Source organism: Chiloscyllium plagiosum, unplaced genomic scaffold (genome assembly GCF_037043375.1).
Source record: "Chiloscyllium plagiosum isolate Xiang-an unplaced genomic scaffold, Cpla_swu_hap1 HiC_scaffold_24, whole genome shotgun sequence".
NCBI lineage: Eukaryota > Metazoa > Chordata > Chondrichthyes > Orectolobiformes > Hemiscylliidae > Chiloscyllium > Chiloscyllium plagiosum.
In genome coordinates this window covers 29,664,814-29,684,479 of record NW_028270162.1, presented here as the reverse complement: position 1 = coordinate 29,684,479, position 19,666 = coordinate 29,664,814, and the positions used below count along the sequence as shown (strand labels likewise).

At 39.4% G+C, this 19,666-nt stretch overlaps 1 protein-coding gene across 13 annotated transcripts in view; it reads left to right on the top strand.

Moving 5' to 3' along the window:
- cux2b (cut-like homeobox 2b) overlaps nt 1–19,666 on the top strand; it is a 327,011-nt gene that overhangs the window by 175,290 nt on the left and 132,055 nt on the right. For all 13 annotated transcript variants that reach the window (XM_088000027.1, XM_088000020.1, XM_088000024.1 and 10 more), the window contains one exon: nt 12,000–12,078. In XM_088000027.1, the coding sequence (XP_087856153.1) occupies nt 12,000–12,078 (79 nt within the window). The remainder of the gene's footprint in view (nt 1–11,999; nt 12,079–19,666) is intronic.

The following is a 19,666-nucleotide window of genomic DNA, read 5'->3' as shown; positions in this document are numbered from 1 at the left end:
TCTTAAAGTTTCCTGCTGATTATTCTGTTGAATGAAAACAATTAATGATGGAACAGCATAAGTTTTTAATCGACTGGGTCTTTATGGAAAATACTTTCCACTGCCTGTCATTTGATCAGTCACCTTGAAATGTGGCCAACAAATGTATTGGGCAGCACAATTGATTTAAGACATGGCTTGAGCAGCTAGAACTGTGTTTGTTCAGATTGAACCGAGTTCTAAGGAGATGTGATCCCACAGCAGAAAACTGGCCAAAGCTTGTCGTATCTATCAGCTTTACTCAATAAAGTGCTACAAAAACCCTGCATCTGAAAACGGGAAGAAAAGCACATTGGTGAGAAATAATTCGTTTCTGATGGAATGAAGGTTGGATTTGCATAAGTGGAGGAAGCAGCAGTTTTCACTTGATGCTGTATCTCACCTACAAAGCTGAAGAATCGTTCACATGCCATTGCTGACCCCCTTCACCTCTGTGAGAGTAAGAGGGTGCTAAACGGGAATATAAATTTGAAACTCATTGTAATGAATGTCAGAGTTTGAAGCACAGATGGGGATAGTCACGCGAGCAGTGTACTTTAATAATATGTCATGAAACTGGTGTTTAAACATCTATGTTTATGGCCTCTCAGTGCTAAACAATATGAGGACATAAATATGTTTAGTCACTGTCAACGTGACTTTTTGGAGAAGGGACACACACCAGTTTAATTTATTCCTTCTAAAGAGCCAGGAAGATAGAAATCCAGGTGAATTTCTATCAATAACAAAATCCTTTTCCTTTTTACTGCCTGAGCTGATTCAGAACAGAGCAGGAGTCTGCAGCAGCTTCTACATCTGACGAAATTAGCAAAATGCCCAGTGAATTCGCAATCCATTGTTTCTAGCTCCCCTTCCCTGCACACATGAGGATCTTGGAAATAATTTAGCTGAAACTTTGTTGAACCAGTGTATTTAATCTCCCGCTTACAATTTCTAGATATAAATTGGTGTCTAAAATTTCTAACCAACCCAAGCACTTTGTACGGCGCAAACAGGTGAATGTTCAAGGATAGCCTAACTCAGTCAGGGAGCTCTTGCTCGGCAAAATTATTTCAAAGTCCTAAAAGTATTTATGCGAGGAAGATGTTGCTCTCCATAATGATGATCTAGAATGGACCACATTTCATTCTGCATGTTGTGCAAAGCTTGTGCATCTTTTCTGTGGTGCACTTTACGTGCCAATTCAGACTTTTACTAGCTATTAAAATGGGACTTAATAACCTATTTTCATTTAGAAATGATTCTGAAGTTGCTGTGACGCATGGTAATAATGACACATGGCTCAAACTGACAAAGGTAATTAATTAGGCTATTATGCATTCTACAATGATAATTGCTTTGCTGGAAAGGCACCAGCCTTGAAAAGCCCAAGTGTATGAGTGCAATCCATCACTGAGAGTGTTTTCAGCACAGCTGTGTTTTTTCACCTTGACTCATTGTACAGCATATTAGGAACACAAAAATTAATGATACATCAATAAATAATATCTATTACTTGGCATGTTGCAAGCTGTTGGAGGATTTAATGGTTATTAAAGCTGTTTAATAGTAATGGCATTTCTTTTCTGTTCCTCCTGAAATGGTTTGTTTGACACGAAATGTGTCTCTGATTCTGGAGCTGAAACATGTGTAATTTTCTGAAATTGAGGAACATGACTGAAACGTTGTGCTTCAGTGGCAGTGGCAAGGCTGTTCATTTTCTTCGGTGCCTGGTGCAGTGTAGCCTTCATCCTAAGTGCTGCAAAGGTGGAAAGCAATTTGTTGAGGTGGTCTGTGAATTACAAATGACCTCTCTGTATTGTCTGGATGACAGGGGCTTGATGCTTCTCTGAGAGGTTGTGTTTGACTGGAGCAATTCCTTCAGCTGCCAGAATGTCAAGGTTAGAAGTCAGTAATTTAACTGATAATTGCATAATCACCAGTTGTAGTAATTATAATTCATGATTACATAATTACTAATTACAGTTCTGCCAATCTAAATGGCTGGGATTTTCAGTAGATCCTCAGCTTTTTTCATATTGTGCCAGCGTTGATGGTTTTAGAGATCTGCCAGAAAATAATAATCGAATAGTTATGTTTTGCTGAGATTGAGACAGTTATTTGGGAGATTTGTTTTCCTGTTTGAGGTGGAATAACCCTCATGTAGCTCAGTTTTCTTTTCTGTAATTCTGTTTGAAGGAATACTTCATCTGGAATATAAATAACTTTGCCTTTTTCCACCATCTTGGTTTTGGCTTTGATTTATTGAAAATCAAATGTTGATGTAGAAAAGCTTTGATGACTTTGCATTTAAACAACATGATATTTGGATTCAAGTATCTCATGGGTTATAAGATTTGATTTGTGAGCTGGAAGCAAAAGACAATTTTGAGAGCAGTGCAGTTGCCTTGTGTTCCAAGCCTTACTAATGAGCAGTAGGTCTGCAGATCTGATCATTTTTCAATGAAGAACAAATATATGTAAAGAATTAGTTAATGTCACTATTTTTCAACATGAATCTCCTTTGTTGCTACAATCAATAGAATAGGAAACTCAGGTCTGATGTTCCTGAAGTTGGCATGTTAACATTGAGAAGGATTTTGAAGTAGCATTTTATTGTTTGAATGAAATAGCATGGATTTTAATTCTTGTGTTTGTATTGTTATTTATCCAGTAACACTTATTTTCTTTTAATAAAAAGGCTTGGATAGTTGTTGAGGTTTGTCAGTGCAATATTTTAGGACCTATGTATTGAAGTATTGGGAGGGAGATGTTGAATTAAACTGCTCAGGAGATTATGTGTATCTCTTCTAACTGCGTATTGATGATTATTTTAAAAAAAAACTAATCAAATATAATTTGAAGTCACAGAATGTGGGTATCTTAAAAAAAATTATGTTTTGATTTGAATAATGCATTCACAATTGCAGAAGAGTACTCAAGAATTAGTTGAGGGGTGACCTAATAGAGGTTTATAAAATCATGAGGGGCATGGGTAGGTTAAATAGACAAGGTCTTTTTCCCCTAGGGTGGGGGAGTTCAGAACTAGAGGACGTAGGTTTAGGGTGAAAGGGGCAAGATATAAAAGAGACCTAAGGGGCAACTCTTTCATACAGAGGGTGGTGCGTGTATGGAATGGGCTGCCAAAGGAAGTGGTGAAGGCTGGTACAATGACAACCTTTAAAAGGCATCTGGATGGGTATATGAATAGGAAGGGTTTGGAGGGATATGGGCCAGGCTGGCAGGTGGGACTAGAATGGGTTGGGGTATCTGGTTGGCATGGACAAGTTAGACTGAAGGGTTTCTTTCCATGCTGTACATCTCTATGACTCTATGTCTTTTCTGTGATTTGTCTCTTCTGATAAGGCCAGATATATTATTACCAGATAATATTTTCATGCCTTTGCACAGGGGATTCATACTATGTTGTGTATTACACTTGTAACACTGTCTAATAATTGTAATAAAACTATGCCTGAGATATAACCACAATCTACATTTAACAGCTTAAATTTCAGAAATTGATTCCCTGAACCAAAACAATGATTGAAAACTTTGTTTGGTATTTATTCTCAAGTAGGAGAAAGTGAGGATGCAGATGCTGGTGTACCAGAGTTGAAAAATGTGGTGCTGGAAAAACACAGCAGGCCAGGTAGCATTCGAGGAGGAGGAGAATCGACGTTTCGGGCATAAGCCCTTCATTCCTGAGAAGGGCTTATGCCCGAAACGTTGATTCTCTTGCTCCTCGGATGCTGTCTGGCCTGCTGTGTTTTTCCAGCACCACATTTTTCAACATTTATTCTCAAGTCTCTGCCACTCCCCAAAAATATGGCAAAATGTAATTGGTAAGTACTCTGTAATTTATCACGAAGAATTGAATTTCATGTTTAAAATTCAGGTAATGAACCTAGTTTCTCAACTTGAAGGTTCATTAGGTTTAAGCCACGTTGGTTTAATGGAGTGGTGTAACCTATTGACACATTCTCCAAATCCACACATGAATAGCCACTTGAGTGAGCATCCCAAGGGTGTCTGGAGGGGCCTATGGAATAGGACTGTAAAATGAGGAAAAGGGGCAAGGAGGTGGAATTTTATTACAATTATCATTGGAAATGGACTTGGAATGTTTTAAGGTAGTACAGTTGAAAACTTAATTGAGTAGGTTTAACATTTTTAAAGTTTTTTTTGAAAAGGCTGTTAGGAAACTTCATCTGCAGGTTGTCTGTCATTGAAATTATGTATGAAGGAGGCTTGAATACATTCAGTGTCAAAGTAATTATTTCTCACAGTATTTCCATGAAGACTGTATACCTTTTCAGAAAAATAATTAAATCTTCATTCTGCATTTTGCTTTTTCCATCATATTGTCAAATTAATTTGGATCAGTCAGTAAGCACAGTAATGGTGAAGTAAACCTCATAGCCCTGGTTGCTTTATTCAGGCTTTGTGTGGCTATAAATGCTTGTTTGGGTTGTTTTGTTCCCTAACATTGAACACTTTATAAAAGGAAGGAAAGCTTCATGCATGTTACCACATTGATGCTGTAAATCTGATTAATTCAAGCGCTCCATAAATATAATGAACTCTCGTTCTGTACATCATAGGCCTTTTATTGTAGACTTGATGTCTACGAGATGGATTTTTACATAAATGTAAGGTACATTTGAAGAAGAGCAGTATATCCGTGTCAGTCTGAAAATACATCAAATATATGCCTACATGAAAAGGTGCAGCATTCTGATAGTTCTGGAATGGAATTAGCCATGAGTCTTTGGACAGGCTTTATTTTGAACTAGTGGAGAATTTTTGAAGGACAATTGCGCATCCTCTCTTTACTTGCTCACCTTTACTTCCCTCTGGAATCCAGGTAAGAATCCTTCTTACTAAGGTCTCAGAGGCCCGCAGAGGAAAATGTTGGAACAAGTCGAGTGATCTTTTGTGAAATGGGCTCCACTTGTTTGGACATCAGCCAAGTGACAGCTGGAATTCCTGATGATGCCTCCTGATGTTGGCAGGTATTTTATGCTGTAGCCCAAGATATCAGTGGGTCTAAGCTGAGGTTGGTGAACAAATGCAGACAAAATATTATATAAGACTTGTTGGCCTGGAGCTTCTCGGCATTTGTTCTTGAGAGCTAGCCATTTCTCAGGTTTTGGAAGGTTTGCAGCTCATGTCCTGTCGGATGGAGGGCAGATTGAAATCCATTGGATATTTTGCTGGCAATAAAATACAGAACTGTGGATGTTGGAAATCTGAAACAAGAACAGAAATAGCTGGAGAAACTCAGTGGGTCTGGCAGCATCTGTGGACAGAAAGCAGGGTTAAGGTTTCAGGTCAGTTCTGCAGAGTGGTCGCCAGACCCAAAACATTGACTCTGCTTTCTCTTCACAGATGCTGCCAGACCTGCTGAGTTTCTCCAGCTATTTCTGTTTCTGTTTTAATATTTTGCTGGGCATTGCTAGAGGATCTCTATCACGCAGATGAGTGAATGTTAACAGTCATTTTACAATAGAGTTCCAATCTTATATAGCACATTCCAACACTCTTACACTTCAGGTGTACAGCTGATTTTAGATTAGATTAGATTAGATTAGATTAGATTAGATTACAGTGTGGAAACAGGCCCTTCGGCCCAACAAGTCCACACCGACCCGCCGAAGCGAAACCCACCCATTCCCCTACATTTACCCCTTACCTAACACTACAGGCAATTTAGTATGGCCAATTCACCTGACCCTGCACATCTTTGGATTGTGGGAGGAAACCGGAGCACCCGGAGGAAACCCACGCAGACACGGGGAGAACGTGCAAACTCCACACAGTCAGTCGCCTGAGTCGGGAATTGAACCCGGGTCTCTGGCGCTGTGAGGCAGCAGTGCTAACCACTGTGCCACCGTGCCGCCCAATGGTGAAACTACCATTGGATGGTTGTTGCTGCTTCCATTAAGTGGGAAGAGGCAGTCCTATCTGTTTAAGTTCTGGATCTCTATTAAACACAAATGCTCAGTGTCCCAGAAAGGAAAGCATATAAAGGTCATCCCTCAAATATTCAGTGAAATCTAAAAGTAGCTTTTAAGTAAGTTTGTGCAGAGCTTCCATAAGGGATGATTAAGTGCAGTTTACAGTGCAATCAATTATCCTGTTCCAAGGCTGTGAAATCAGCATTAACACCATACATTAAGCATGTGTCGGTAACCAATGGTATTCACTGTTTTGATTTCTACCTTGGTTTTCTGTAACCTCTCAAGTAGGAGTTCAGCTAATGTTTATTTTACTTCTGAATGAAATGAGCTGAAGACTGTGTGTGTTAAAAGAATTAATTTCTTTCACTAGGCCAAACTGACCAAGGGTTCAATGATAAAGCCTTCTGGCACATTGCCAAGTGATGGATTATGACATGGGTACGTAGGTCACACCACCAGCTTCATTAACCATAAAAAGAAATCCACACAAAAACGTGGCTTACGCATGAAGTTCTGCGGTAACACATCATAACTGCTAAAGCTCATAAAATCAGTTAGCATATAGTCATCTTATGTTGTGTGAGAATGATAGTTGAGAATCTGGGTCTCCAGTCTTCCACCACATTAAAATCAAAGAAACTCAATACTTTTGAGTTTCAAAATAGGACTCTGGTATACAGGATGTACATCACAGAAAAAAGGCCATTTGGCCCAATGAATCCATGCTAGCATTTATGCTCCACTTAAGCTTCCACATGTTTTTAATATAAATCTGTCATCATAACCTACCTTTACCTTCTCCCCCATCGGCTTGATTCACTGTTAGTACCAAGGTAGTATTTATCTGAGTATGATATCAAGGAGCCCTCACAAAACTGGAATCAGAAGGATGCAGGGGGGATCCTCTTCCCTGGTTGGAGTAATCTCTGGCACAAAGATGGCTGTGGCAGTTGGTGATCAATCATCTCACTCACAGGATATCAGGGTAGGAATTCCTTAGGCTCAACCATCTGATCCTGTTTCAATAATGACCTTTCCTCCATCAGAAATGAGGATGTTCACCAGTGATTGCGCAGTGTACAACACAATTCACAGCTACTCAGATACTGATACAGTTCACGTTCATTTGCAACAAAACTGGACAACATCAAGGCTTGGGCTGATAAGTAGCAAGTACTATTCGTGCCACTCGGGTGTTGGGAAATGACCACCTCCATCAAGAGAGAATCTAACCGTCACCCCTTAGTGTCCAATGGCCTTACCATCATCAAATGCCTCACTATCAACATCCCAGGGCAGGGTAGGGGGCTTAACATTCACCAGAAACTGTACTGCATCAGTCATCATCATCGGCGGTCCCTCAGATGAAAATGACTCTCTGCCACTCTCAGAATGAGTTTGTAGGTGGCTGTACAGACCAATGCAGCTACTGCAAGCTCTGTTACACTTGGGGAAAGTTGTGATCACAGGAAGAGGTATTGGGGAATTGGTGTGGCAGCATGCCCTTTTCATTGTTTTTGCCTGGCAACCATTTTCCCCACTGTGGCTCCAAGAGCAGGTCAGACGATACACATTTTGTGGTGAGTATTTTACCTCCACTATCCCTAGTTCCTGTCCTCCAGGAGGTCAGGAGTGTGGTGGAATTTGCTTCATTTGCCTGGATGAGTGCAGCTCCTGTAACATCCGAGAGGTTTAACACCAATCAGTACAAAGCAGCCATGTGATTAACTTCCATCCAACACCTTCAAAATTCACTTCCTGCACAGTGGCAGAAGTGATTCCTATCTACAAGATGCATTGCAGTAAATCAGTCAAACTCCTTCGAGAACACCTCCCAAACCCAGAACTTCTATCATTTAGAAAGACTAGGGCAGCAAATACATGGAAGCACCACCTCCTGCAAGTTCTCCTTGAAGTCACTCACTATTCTGACATGGAAATACATTGCCATTCCTTCACTGTTGCTGGGTCAAAATCCTGGAACTCCGTCCTTAGTAGCATTGATGTTCCTACACCCACAGGCCAGCAGCAGATAATGAAGGCAGCTCACCACCACCTTTTGAAAGGCAATTAGAAATGGGTAATAAATGTTGGTTTATTTGACAGTGCCCACATCTGATGAATTCAGTTTTTAAAAACTGCTTTTTGTGTAATGGCTTCCACATTCTCACCACTGTTGGATAACTTGCCTTTGTAGCTTCTAGATGTTGGTGTCATGTCTGGTTATATCCTGACATGTTCAAATATATTGCGACTGTCCCTATTTCATCAACCCTCACTGTGAGATAGGACAAGCCCTTTCATAAGCAACATAATCCTTGGAGCTCATAACTGTCCCAGTCAGCAAATCCATCTTCCAGTATAGTGTTACTGTACACTCCTGGCAAGATTGACTCTTGGTTTTATTCCGGTTAGCTGTCTCAATGCACGTGGTCTGTACTTCTGGATAGTGACGGCAAAGCCCAGCCAAGCTTCTTGGGTGTTGTACAGTGTTCCCCTAACCCCACATCATCGGGAAATGCCCATGTGCGGTTACCAGGTGAACTCCTCAATGGCATTATTTGTGTGGTCGCTGGTGTTTCTTCACCAATAACCTCAGAAACAGCGTTGTTTCTGAGGCTCCTCTTCATTGCCAGTATTTTCAATCTGGCATCAGTGGAAGGATCACTTAACATGTAGCAACAGTAGTGTCAATAATTCGATAAGAAAGACTAGGGCAGCAGATACATGGGAGCACCACCTCCTGCAAGTTCTCTTCGAAGTCACTCACATTTCACAAATAAGGAAGTTAAAAACATTCCTCATTTTGCTTTAAGTTTCATATAATAAAGTAAATATATGACTATGGTAAGAAGCTAAAAACAATAAAGAGACTTCTAAAGATTTTTTTTAAAATATGGAATTTTTAGTAATTGTGGAATGATTTAACTTTCCAGGGCCAGTATAATAGCTTAGCAGTGATTTTGAAGTTAATAAGTTTAAAAATCTCAGTTATGCTTTACAAAAACGTGTAATTTTTACAAGCTTTTTGCAGCAAGTCTGACATTGTTAGAATGGATGTTTTTGCTGGTTGATGATTGAAATGGAGTTAATAGACTGTGGGAATCCCTGTGCCCATTGGAGAAGCACAGATGAACTGACAACAATTCTTGAATTTACGTGTTATTCTGCACATGTCCAGTTCCTAACATTGCTGTCAGCTTCAGTAGGAGGGGTGACCTTATAGAGGTTTACAAAATTATGAGGGGCATGGATAAATAGGCGAAGTCTTTTCCCTGGGGTGGGGGAGTCCAGAACTAGAGGGCATAGTTTTAGGGTGAGAGGGGAAAGACATAAAAGAGACCTAAGGGGCAATGTTTTCACGCAGAGGGTGGTACGGGTATGGAATGAGCTGCCAGAGGAAGTGGTGGAGGCTGGTACAATTGCAACATTTAAGAGGCATTTGGATGGGTATATGAATAGGAAGGATTTGGAGGGATATGGGCCGGGTGCTGGCAGGTGGGACTAGATTGGTTTGGGATATCTGGTTGGCATGGATGGGTTGGACTGAAGGGTCTGTTTCCGTGCTGTACATCTCTATAACTCTAAATGCTAACAGTTTTACCATCAGTGCCACATCACAAAAAAAAACAACCAGGCTTTTATATTTTCTCACACTTTGCACCATTCTGAAAGTGAATAGGGCAGGAGATCCACCGCTTTCCAAAACTGCTGCCAGCAATTATTACCCCCTAGCCCCTTCCCTTTCAGAGAGTGCTTGGTGCCGGCTTGCCTGGGAATTTGCAACGTCACACGCTGTTGTACATTATTTTGATAGATTAATGAGCTCTGTCACCAAGTCATCTATTCTTCAAGACACCTTTCATTTCACAGGAGTTTTGGCTGTGTGATGAGCTATGTCCCAATGTGGCACTGTTCCAAAAACCCAAATCGAAATGTGAGACCGCAGTTACCAAATTCCTGACAATACAACCCATTTAACTAATTGCTTGTTACATTGTCCTTGATTATAACTTGCCCATCAGTTATGCATACTTTGGTACAATCGGAAGCCAGGGGTGGACAAATCTTTTGAGGGATGGAAGGAAAGCTGCCAGAATGTTTTTGACTTGGTGACCACTTGTCTTTGCTGTATTCAGCCCAGTGTTTGTTCAGTATGCTGATTGAATTCAAGTTGCCAAGAGGTTAGCTACACCCATGTGAGTAACTGTTTGAGGATATGTTAGAAATTGTAAGTGAATACATGATTGTTACATCTCTGGATTGGTGATTACTGTGTCAGAGATGCTTAATGGCCAGCTTTTAGAATTGGAAATGATAACAGGTGTAGGCATTGAGAGAAATCCTGGAATCTGTGATGGCCTGTAATAGTCCCTCAATGTTGTGGAGATCAGTTAAGTACTCATTAGTCGATAATTGTGTGTTTCATTGATTTATGTGCAGTACACTGTTCATTACTTTGGCAAACAGAAACAAAACTTAATTTTTTTAGGATCTCACTCTGGGATACAGTCAATAAGATGGTAGTCTGTTGGTGGCATTAACCATTATACAGAGAGTGGGAGTTAACCCTTAACTGTAATGCTGATAGCTCTTGTTATTGAACCGTGTCTGATCCCTGCAAAGTTGCTTTTTAATTTAGCTTTTGTTTATTCTTAGTATTATTATCATCATGGTAAATGTTTAGAATGCCATAGATTGCATAAAGCAATCAGGTAGCCATATGTACCAATGGATTAATTAATACTGCGTGGCTTGTGTTTTCCTCACAGCCTTTAACAGGCTGTGGGGGTATTACTACTGGGTTCAATGTTACCAGAGATCCAACCTTCTGCACTTATTGATTTAACATGTTGGCTCCTTAATGATGTTTAACTAAAATGTGGGGTTTATATGCTGTGGCTCAAGATCAAATTTATTTTCCCAATATTGTAATGCTTAACTACGTTTACTTTAAAAACATTAATAAATGTTGAAGGGATGGTGAGGTTGGGGGCTGATGACGGAGTAAGCTGCCAGGGACGGAAATCTGCGATGGAAAATGCTGGACATAGATTGCAATTTGTTGGTATCTGTGAAAAGAAAGGTCAGTGTTCTGGCTATAACATTTTTTGTCAGAATGGCTAATGAAAGGTTCTTCCTGATATGTTAATCTGTCTTTTCTCTTTCACAGATGTTGATTGTGACCTGCTGTGTTTTTTGTTGCAGCACCTTCTATTAAACTCTCCTTTCACTTTCAGATTGAAGTCCAACAAAATCCAGTGTCAATTTTTTTAAAATCTAGGCATTTGTAAATTGGTTTTGAAACTGAGGTTTGTGCATCTGTTTACAAGATATTGGTTTTGGCCATCATGTCTTGGAGAAACATACCAGAAAGGCAGAGTAGGTGAATCAAAAGGTAGTGACCGTGGGTTTAGAATCACTATTAAAGTGCCCGAGGTAATTAATCAGAGCCCCAGGTTACACTGTTTACCTATGCTAATACTTCAAAAAATTACCACACAGCACAGACTGCTAGCAAATCTTTCTGGGATGCCCATCAACACAATTTAACCAGAATTGTTCCAATATTTCTTGATATGTTTTTACTGTTCTATTAACACAGAAACTTGCATCGATTTTGTTTTTCTCTCTCGATTGTTGAAAGTTTCCCCTGTGATTAATCCAGTTCAATCGGGCTGTGAAAGAATTTGAGTGGGTCAGGCTGCGGGTGAGAGGGTATATTTCAAAGCATTTCAAAATGTAGGTGATCCTCGGTGCCTTTATCAGTTTCACAGCTACATTAACTTTGTGGGCACCCTGCAGTTTGAGTTGGTGTTACATAATTGGCTGGATTTGTGGCACTAGCTGTTCATGTTCTGATCAGGGTGTTGTTGGGAATCAGTCTGTCATCTACACTCCTATCTGCTTATATGTGTAGGTCCTGGGACTGCCCTTAATGGGCCTGTCACTGATGATTTAATGTAAATCAGCCTAATGATTGAAGATATAAATCTGTAGTAATTGTTCTTTTTCCAGGTGGTAGCACTTAGTAAAAGAAGCAAGGAGGCCGAGGCTGCCTTTCTTAATGTTTACAAGCAATTAATAGAAGCGCCAGGTAAGAAGACATTTAGATATTGATCTATCTGTAATAGTAGCTCATCTTACATAGCAGAATGTCTGTACAAACCAATTTTTATGCATTATTCAGTGTTCAACTCAGAATATTAATCTCATAGAATTGAAGCATATTATTGTGTCTCCTGCTCTCTGCAATTTGCTGTTGTGTTTTTAATGCATTACAGATTGATAATAATTTCATATTATGGCGTATGTGTAGAAAGGCTTATAAAAACATAAGATGTGAGGAAGCATAAAACAGAACCCAAAGGGACTGTAGCCCTTAGTCATTAGTGCTACAAGGTAGCAAATGTCTAATAAATCAGCAGCAGTTATTCAGTGTAGCCCAAAGTGGAATATTGTTTGAGGAGAGGTATAAAGTCACCCCAACTTTAAAATGGTAGAAAGATTCATCAGCCATACACATGATGAAAGAGAAATGGTTTTGATCTAATCCTGATATTGTTTAGAGTTAGTCTGGAATTCCAGAATTTATATTGCAAGCAAGCTCATTTAGTGCTTTTTTAAATTAAAATTGCAAGGTGTTAATACCCTTCAATGAGTCTCCTCACACATCAAGGACATGCAGCTTGCTAGCAACTGCAGCTGGTACTAAAATAATCCTCCCACAAACAAGCTAAACGTGTACATCTTGAATAATGTGGGGGAGGAGCAGGGAGTCATCGGCGCCGAGTTCAAGGTCCTCACACTGTGTGACATCACGAGGACTCGATGTCACTTCACAGCCTCGTAACTCCCTCATGGACAGTCATTACTCTTTAAGGCGATGCAGAGGCAGCTGTTTGACAAGTCGTAACGCTCCTGTGTTTTTAACAGCATTCATTTTTGTCACCTTGAAAGGCTTGACTTTTTTAGCTAAGGCTGATATCAAAACAAATTCTGAGGGAATGCAAAGAAGATTCTTAATTTAGCAAATATGTGATCAATGTGTCTGCACATCTGTAATTAACGTATTAAACCTTGAATTCTTTTAAAATCGTTCATAAAGCTGTGAATAAAATAAAAAGACGACAAATGGGCAAATATCACAATGTCAGAATTGTGGAGTTAATTGTTGCTGGCTGTAAATTACTGCATATGTTTGTGACCGATGATTTCTGCATTATAAATGTGATATGAATCACTTACTTTATTCTTGTTTTTATGCCTTTCTTTCCAGTCGCTCATTCTCTAATGTTAGTCAATGTCAAAACTGAATGCTCTGCCTTGACAAAGTTTGTAGAAAAAAATTTTAAACTGACTGGTGTCTGCTCAAAGATCTTGAGTTATCGACAACTTGGAGACAAAATCTGATGGCGGAAGGGGCATACAAAACCAAGTGTGAACTCTACTAGTAATAATGACATGAATTAATATTGTATCTTAAGGAGTAGCAGCTGTTGTCCAATTGGTGGCACTTTTGTCTCTGAGTCAAAAGGTTGTAGCTTTGAAAGACTTGACCACAAAAATCAAGGCTGAATCTCCAGTGCATAGCTGAGGCAGTACTGAATTGCCAGGGGTGCTGACGTTTGGTGAGATGTTGAACCAAGATCTGTCCTCTAAGGAATGTAGCTCACGGCATTGCCACTTTTGGAAGGAGAGCAGGGAAGGTTCAATCTCTATCCCACAACCAACATCACAAAATCAGATTATCTGGTCATTACCGATCTTGGGAGCATGCTGTACACATAATGGCTGTCACTTTTCATGCATTATGATGATGACTTCATTTTAAAATACCTGATTAGGCATAAGTTGCTTTAAGGGGACATGAAAAGTACAATTATTTTCATACTTTTGATGGGTCTCTAGCTTCTCAATCCCCTTGCTGTACCCACCTGCTTTTACTCCTTTTAAAATAATCTATTGATTTAAGGGTTTCTATTCAGAGTATAGAAGTACATTATCATTCCTCAGTAATTATATGCACAAAATAGTTTAATCGACAATTTATAGAGACAATTTACTTCAGCCATAATTATTATTGGTACAAATTGTGATCTTGCCTTTAATGTTGAGTTGGCTACAATGGTGCTCATAAACAGACTAAGATTCTTGCTGTTAAGGATGTACCTCTACTCCCACAAACCAACCAAAGACATTAGACTAGGACCTCTCTGTCAATGGAACGTACTGTTCAAATCTTGCTCTTCTCCTCTCCTTTTGAAAGCAGCCAAATAAAGAACTTAACAAAATAAGGTCAAATGCAAACATTGAATGTTTTCACAGCAACTGAGTATTTAAAACAACATTTATGATCAACTTAGTGAATTCTATCGTGTGAGAAACACACCATGTTTCACCACATCAGTTGCTCAATTTGGTTGATTTCAACACAACAACTTTTCACAATCACTCCTCCCCATATTCATTTTAATATTCCTGGTCTTATTGTGCAGCTGATGAGTATCTAGGATTTTGAGATATAAAAACATTAATTATAATTGAGGAACATCTTACTGTGGATTTATCTTGCTACCAGGCTGCAAGTGAGAGCTAAATCATGTGACATTGCACTATTTCCTGTGACGGTGTGTACTGTTTATTAGCATTTCCATAGTCAGACTTAATGCCTTATACTACACTCAGATCCTCAACCTCATTCTCACTTGTCTTGTATTTGGAAAGGACAGTGTCTGTTTTTAACACCTATTTCACCTCTCCCATGGATAATGAGAGGGAGAGTGACCTAAGCTGAACATTCAGGACTAGAGACTCCCAATGAAAAGAGTGTCAATTACTTATTAATTATTAAGGCAGCTTAACTAACTTTTATATTTCTTTGGTCTCCGGAGGAAACAACTTCAGTTGCTCCCTACTCTCATCTAAACCGGTTGATTGTCCTCACCTTTTCTATATGAATATGCTTTGCATTAAAAACCTCAATATTGAGATGTGAATCCCAATGTGAAAAAATGGCCAAGAATCTCAAAATGCAATAAAATAACATCTCCTTAAGTTCGGTGATTACATTTACAGCAAAAGGCAAGGGTAGTATTTTATAGCTGAGCATTTTATGTCTGGTTTGACCAGTTTATAATAATCCCATAAAATGGAAATTAAGTCCAGCTGCAGTCAATTACAGCTATGAATAAATCTGCATCTTGGACTCTGTATTACTGAGGTGAAGGATCACTGAGCTCTGAGGTACATTCTGTGCAGTGCTCACAGTCGTCATATTGGTGCTATTTTTGTGAAAACAGCATCTGGTTTCCAGTCTTTGTTTTAGGTGAGTTTTGTATATTATAAGCCTTAACAGTGGAAGATTTACAATAATGAGGTTGTTTCATGACAGTTTTGTTGGGAAAATATTGCAGTAAAATGATGTGCGGCTGAAAAAAAGTGACTGGGTTGGATTTAATTATAGAAATTCATTTGAGGGCCTTTTATTTTTTATAATTAAGTGCTGACCGAATGAAAATATAGTAACAGGAACCGAAGTGGTTGATGTGTTTCCCTCTTTCCTGGTCTTTCATTCACTTTATCTCTTTCATTCTCTTTCACTCCTCATTTCTATGTTTACTCCTCCCTTCCTCCATCACTTCTCATTTGTTCATTTGTTCCTCTTTCTATCTTTGATTTCCTTTTTTTTTGTTTCTCCCTCATCTCATTCCTTGCTATCTGTCTTGCTTTCTCCTTTTCTTGTCCCACTTTCTGTTTCACGTTTCTCTCTGGATATGTCCCACCTTTCCCTTGGATGTGTCAGCTGTGACTCAGTTCGTAACGCTCTCACTTCTGAGTCACAAGGTTCTGGATTCAGGTCCTCCTCCAGGCTGACACATCAGTGAGGAGAGGGGGAGAGCTGCTTTGTCAGGGGTGACAACTTTCAGAACTAACATTAAACCCGGGCTCCATCTGTTTACTCTGGTGGATGTAAAAGACCCTTTGGCACTAGTTTTTGGAGGAGCAAGGGCAGTATTCCTGCGTTCCTGACCAATACTTAATTCTCAATCAGCATCACATACAAAAAGCAGATTCTCTAGTTGTTATCAAATTGCCGTTCATGGGAGCTTGCTGTGCACAGATTGGATGCCATATTTCCTACATCAAAAATGGTCCTAAACTGCAAAAGTATTTAATCTGCTGTTAAACAATTAGAGAAGTCTGCTGGTCATGAGAAGTACAGTTTAGATTTCCTTTTCTTTATATTCTGTCTTTCTCTTGTGATGTTCTCTCTGTCTAGAAGTGGGGAGGGGGGGGGTGGAGTCTTTCTCAGGAGAGGGACATGGCTGTTTCCAATGAAGTACTTTTTCACTCAGATTTATGTGGATTTTTGGATTTCTTTCCTCTAAAGGAGTAAGGATGCAACATTTAAATATACTTAAGATTAAGATGAAAATGTTTTTGGACTTATTGGGAATAAAGAGACATGGGAATCAAACAGGAAAGTGGAGTTGAAATTGGATGATTGCTTATGTTCTAATTAAATGGCAGAGCAGGCTCGAATGGTCTATTCCTGTTCCCCTTTCATATTTGCTTAGATTTTTTTTCTGTTGTTTGTATTCCTCTTTTAATGTGCGTTCTCAATGTCTCATTCTCTGTATTTCTTTACACCTGTGGGATTAAGGGCCATGTTGTCCTGAACTTTTCTCCCATGTGAAAATGGGTGATTCTATCTGACTGCCTTCGCATCATATCCTAACTGCATAAAATTGAGACTTGTGCTTTCGTCTCCTACTCTGAGCTGTTCTTTCCCAGAACCTCTAGACTATGGTCACCGAACCTTCCATGCATTCTCTCTCTCACTTTTTAACACCCCTTCACCTCTTTGCCGATTATATATGAAGACCGCATATGTACAACTTGGGTTGAATGACATAAAGAGTTAGATTAGTATTAGGGAAGAACAAATGAGGAAGAAATCTGGGATTTGAAGCAGTGAAACACTGCAAATTAGCCACTGGAAAAGGGGAAAATAATTCACTCTCCCCTGTGTTCCACTCTTTCTTTTTTACACACACACACACGTGGTGTTTCCTTCCTGTGGAAGACATTGACCTTTCTCTTACGTTTGTCAACGAAAATCAAAAAACTAAAATTGAAGCAGCGTCTTGGGAAATTATAGCTGAGAATTCTCAAGTTAACTCTTTTCATTGTGGGAAATCAAGTAAAGCCAAAAGGACTAAACAAGCTACAAGTCCTCATGAATTCCAGCAGTATAATTAATTTGTACCTTGAAATTGCATTTGTACGGTCTGGGTGACTTGACTTTCATTATCAGATAGAGTTGCTATGTTATTAAGTGACCCAACATTGCACTTCTGTCATATTTTTTTTAAAGTACTTGGACAATTTCAAATCTTCATCATTTTCAGCAGATTTTCAGTCCAAAACCTTGTCTATTCAACTCAGTCCAGCCATTGGTTGATTTGGTTTTTGGTCACAGCAGTTGTAATTTTGCAGGTTTGTTTGCTGTTCAGTAAATTTACAGTTATAATACCTTCAGTCTATTCAAGAGAGTTACTGACACAAAAGGAGGCATTATTTAATGCAAAGTTCTACAATTATTTTCTTTTTGTTTGTCCCCTTCTAATCCAAATGTTCCCAGTATTTATCAAGGATCACACCTTTCTGGAGGATCAGCCAAACTGCCTTGCTGTAACAAATTATTGTTTAAATGAAGCCACATACCTTTACTTGCCAAGCTTTGTGCTTTGTGCAGGATCCTTCTGGCTATCAGATGATATTCCAGGATGATATACCCATTTCCTTTACACCTTACCTTTGTACCTTTACACAAACTCTCAAAACTGCCAGGTGCTTTCTTCTAAATGTGGGTCTTACACCTTTTAATTTGCTGCTGGTGGGGTCTTTTGTAAATTGTGCATAAACAAAGATAATTAATTTCTCCTTGATTGGTGGAAAAGTGGCAATAAGTCCATTTGTCATAAAAATAAAGTCTGGAAATCTAAACCTCACATTCATTTCACATGTTCCATATGCAAAGCAAATGACAGTTTTTAGTGCTGTGGAAAGTATTGTCTATTTATTTATCTGGATCTACAAAGACCCCTTGTCGGTTCATCTTGGATTATGGACTGTTGACACCATCTAATTATGTTGTTTCAGTATCCTAAATAAGCCAATAAAAGTCAGCGTTGGTTCATCACTTCAGCCTCTCATTAAGCACACCTACAAGCCCAGCAGTATGCTCAAGAAGTTGTGGACCCAGGCCATTGATTCTCGTAGGGAATGCAGACGCACTCTGCTGAATGACCTAATGTAACCCCTGAGCAAGTACTCAGGTTTATGAATCCATTGTCCTGATTGCACACCCAGATATTACTGGGTTCATGCAGTGAGCTCCCACAGCACACTACTGTTCTACTGTGGCATAGATTCCAGATCAGACAGGCTTGTACCTTTAAGACAGTCACATAACATCACAACATGTGATTTCCAGTACGAAGTTACCTGCTTTGTCTTTAATGACTGTCTCTGTGTAATGGAGTCAATGCCGTGTCATCACCAGTCAATTGTGTGGAAGTAATGTACAGGTGTATCAGTCAGCACAGAACCTGTCCAAATTCACAGTTGAAGTTCTCAACTCCAGCCAAGGCGAAAGTCTATCCTCCAGCCTGAAGCACGGTGAGTCCTCATTCTGTCTCTTTCCAAACACAAGAAGCTGCTGTTGATCCAGCGTTTTTTAAAAAAGCTTTGAAAAGTTGCTGACAGGACAGTCAACGTATAAAAAGGCAACTCTTCAATAATATACCGAAAACAAACTATGAAGTTTGAGAATAAAGTATTGGAAACAAAGTTTTTAAAAAAAGCCTTAGCTGTGTTCAGACATTCGTCGACTCAGCTATTTTCATTTTTGGAAATGGCATAAGAATGAAAAAAACCATTGTGCATGATGTCATTGCAGTTTTGGCACAGGCGCCATTTACAGTATAAGCCGCAACTTTTATCAAGGCAGCAGCGTTTACTGACAGATATTGTTATAGTGCAGAAGGAGTACCTTTGGCCTATGATGTCTATAACTGGCTCTCCATGTAAGCACTGTGATTTAGTGCCATTCTCCTGCTCTGTTCCCATACCCTGCACATTCATTCTATTTAAATAATCATCTTGAATGCCTCAATTGAACCAGCCTCCACCACAATTCCAGATATTCCAAACCCAAATAACCCTCCGTGTGAAACTTTTTTTTCAAACAATGTGTTCGAAATCTTTTCTAAATCACTTTAAAACTGCTCACTCTCACTCTCTTATGAATTGGAACAGTTTCGCCCTGTCTTTTCTAGCCTGACATCATATGACTTGGAGAACTCTAATCAAATCGTAGAGTCATAGAAGTCTACAGCATGAAAACAGGCCCTTCGGCTCAACTTGCCCATGCCACCCAGTTTTCATAACTGAACTAGTTTCATTTGTCTGTGTTTGGTCCATATCCCTCCATACCTGTCGCATCCATGTATCCTACCAAATGTTTCTTAAATGATCAAATTATACTTGCCTCCACCACTAGCTCTGTCGGCCCGTTCCAGATACTCACCATCTTCTGTGTGAAAAAAATTGCCCTTCTGGACTGTTTAGTATCTCTCCCCTCTCTCCTTAAACTTATATCATTTAGTTTTAGACTC